Here is a 3,408-nt window from a genome sequence, read left to right as displayed (position 1 = left end):
CACACGTTATAGAAACGAAAATGATGGTGTATAAAATTGATTTTAAGATAAAAAATTAGACGACAAAGAATTAACTTGACGGAGCTCAAACTCAAAACACACGGCAGCAACAAACAGGAAGTGACGTAATTTGATTTGATTTAATATACAGCATACAAATATTTTGAAAACACTATTTCTATTACATTTAAAGTTGCAAAAACTTCTATTAAATTAAATAAATGGTTGAAATGGTCTTATTAATTACTTTCTTATCACATTAGGTTACTTGCAAGATAAATATAAATTCAACAAACAAACAGAACAAAGCTAGTACAGACAATGTAATTACAGCTAAAACAGGCTTGGGATACTCAATGTTCAAAATGTAAAATAATCTAAACCATGTATCATCTGCTTGTAAAAAGATGGTCTTGCTTCAGTGCCATTTCTCCACAATAATGAAGGATGGATTTTATCCCAAAACTGCAGGACATGAGGGTATCACCGTTGTTGCTCCTCCTCCTCCTCCTCCTCCTCCTCCTCCAAATACAGAATGAAATTTGTTCCAACCTTTAAACAGAAATGTAAAATGGTAAATATGCATACATAGGATCAAATACGGTTCAGTATCCAGTATACATTAGGATCAATGTATAGTCCAGTTCAATACTGGACTATACATACACACTGCATTTAAACACAATAATCTATCTGCTACCACTGGATACCATCCAATGCACATCCATGACATTTTGCGTATCCAGTTAATGTATAATCTGTTGCACCTTCGCATATTTTGTGTATATATGTCTACATAATGTAGAATGTGTACATACTGTGTATAAATGTGTATTGCTAACTGCATGTACATACTGTGTATAATGTGTAGTGCTAACTGTAAGTATGTCTAATAGTACACTGTGTGTACTGACTATATGTATGTGCATATTGCACATTGTCATCTGTTGAGGTCTGTATGTTTATATGTAAATTGTTTCTGCACTGTCTGGAGCACGCTCCCAAGAATTTCACTCACCAAGGCACATGTGCTGTGGTGATGTGACAATAAAAGTGACTTTGACTTTGACTTTGATAATACCCAAAAGTGTATTGTCATAAATGATGCACTTACCCACTTTGTATGGCAATGAAGGAGGATGTCAGGGTTTTAATGCAGCTTTTATGCAAGCTCCAAAGACCATCTTAAATAGAAAGAACAATGGATTAATCACCGAACAAGAATGGGGGGAAAAATCCACAAAAAATCCAAACAATTTGATTTGAGTGTTACAAGAGTGGTGTTTGTATCATTATAGACAGGTGTGGGGATTTTTTTTACTCTTTTTGCATGTTACATAGTTATGATAGTGCACTGTAAAAAATGACCGTGAATTTAACGGTAAAAGACTGTAAAAATGCTACAGTAAAAACCTGTTAAATGGTTAACGGTAAATTCCCCTACTATATACGGTGAAAAACTGTATTGGACATTACAGGTAATTTTATAGCTAAAATAACAACAACTTACTGACACATAGTAAGAAATGGTTATAAAAAACTGAAACAGAAGTGAAACAAGCAATAGGAAAGAGTAGAAATAAAAAGCGATACTTATCCTTTGCCGGTGTCCTACCCGATGGAGTCGCGCGGTAGAGTCGATGGTTTTTACACTCTTCGGTCTTTACGCGACCGCAGCCGCGACCGCTTCCACGGTAAACTAAGCTTTTTTTTTTTATTCGTTTAACAAAACTCAAATTGAATTCAGCTGGACACACTTTCCTGTTTATCACAACAAATGGCCAAGCAAAGCGCACGACACTGACAAGGTACGCGATACAGTACGAGACCAAATGCGATTACCGCACGTCTCCACACAGTAAACAAAACAAGCGTTTCCTAGCAACGACAACTGCGCTAAACACTGAGAATAAATAAATACACTTACAAGCTGCTCTTAACTTCTGCTGATTGACTGCTTCTCTCAAAGAGTATATCTTAACACTTTGTTTTGCTGGCGCTTGAACACACTTTCCTGTTTATCACAACAAATGGCCAAGCAAAGCGCACGACACTGACAAGGTACGCGATACACAGTATAGCTAGATAAAAAGGAGTTAAAATGAAATATGAACAAGACAAGGACAGAGAAATATACGTCGATTTAGGCAGAGATACAAAAATGCGTTCTTGACTCATACTGACCAAAAAGCAAAATGCCACTGTTCTTTCACAGTCATTTGACTGCACTGTAAAAAATGACAGTGAATTTAACGGTAAAAGACTGTAAAAATGCTCAGTTAATGGTAAATGGTTAACGGTAAATTCCCAATAATCCCTACTATATATGGTGAAAAACTGTATTGGACATTACATGTATTGGACATTAATTTTACGGAAGTATACTGTTTTTGGAAGTGAAAAAGACCGTATAATTTACAGTGAATAACCGTAAATTGACATTCCCAGAATTCCCTGCGTTACATTTCAAATTTGATGTTTTTTTGTTGAAATAACTGTTTCTTCTTAGTTTTTTCTTATCAGTTTTGTATATTAGCGTTGTGTGTTACACCTAATGTTGTTAAATGAATGTTTATTGCATTATTTCAGTTTCATGTGTGTTACCATGATGGTGTTTAGTGTTTGTGTGAATGATACTGTGCACCTTCTATATATGTTATTATTTAAAAGCTGCTTGTGATGGGCCTTGGTTTACCATGGGATTTTCTCATTACCACTTGCATTTGGTGGTTATCATTGTATTACAAAGGTGCAAAACAGATTTCAGTACTTCGATAGGTTGGTATATTAACATTATATCAGTTAATGAAATTACGGTATTTAACTGTATATTTAAGTTAAAACCATAAAACGTTGCTACCGCATTTTTTACGGTAAAATTCCGGCAACCACAGCTGCCGTTTTTTACCGTAAATTTTACGGAATTTTTTTTTACAGTGTAGGCTTAGGTTTTAGGGTGTTAGGATATATTTTTCATTTTGGAAATCAAGTTTTCAACCATGTTTTGAGCTGTGCCACACTTTTCTTTATCAATTCTTCAAATTTGGGTGTGATAACTTAAAACCTTAAAACCTAAAATGTTGCTACCGTATTTTTTATGGTAAAATTCCGCCAACCACAGCTGCCGTTTTTTTTTTACCATAAATTAAAAAATTTGAAATTTAAGTTATGTAAAAACTATATATCACATTTGTAATCATGCTGTTAGACTCTATATCAGCAGGCTGTGGTTATCTGTGGTCTCATGCCTGATCTAGATTGATCTAGAGTCTAATGCAAAATTCGCTTTACAAAGGTGGCACAGAAGAACTTCTGAAAGTAGCTTTTATGTGTCTTTACTAGGGCTGCACGATAAATCGCATGCGATATTTAACGCGCATCTTATCAGTAAAGCCGGTTCTGTAATCA

At 34.9% G+C, this 3,408-nt stretch overlaps 1 protein-coding gene across 1 annotated transcript in view; it reads left to right on the top strand.

Annotated features, from left to right (window-relative positions):
• The first annotated feature begins 1,618 nt into the window (after window positions 1-1,618).
• LOC107695662 (erythropoietin receptor-like) overlaps window positions 1,619-3,408 on the top strand; it is a 6,992-nt gene continuing 5,202 nt past the window's right edge. The window contains exon 1 of the mRNA XM_016495665.1: window positions 1,619-1,694. Coding sequence (XP_016351151.1) covers window positions 1,619-1,694 — 76 coding nt within the window. The remainder of the gene's footprint in view (window positions 1,695-3,408) is intronic.

The sequence above is a fragment of the Sinocyclocheilus anshuiensis genome, unplaced genomic scaffold, assembly GCF_001515605.1.
Source record: "Sinocyclocheilus anshuiensis isolate Anshui unplaced genomic scaffold, SAMN03320099.WGS_v1.1 scaffold1075, whole genome shotgun sequence".
In the NCBI taxonomy this organism is placed as follows: Eukaryota; Metazoa; Chordata; class Actinopteri; order Cypriniformes; family Cyprinidae; genus Sinocyclocheilus; species Sinocyclocheilus anshuiensis.
Note: the sequence above shows the minus strand (reverse complement) of the source record. Positions and strands in the feature narration are given on the sequence as shown.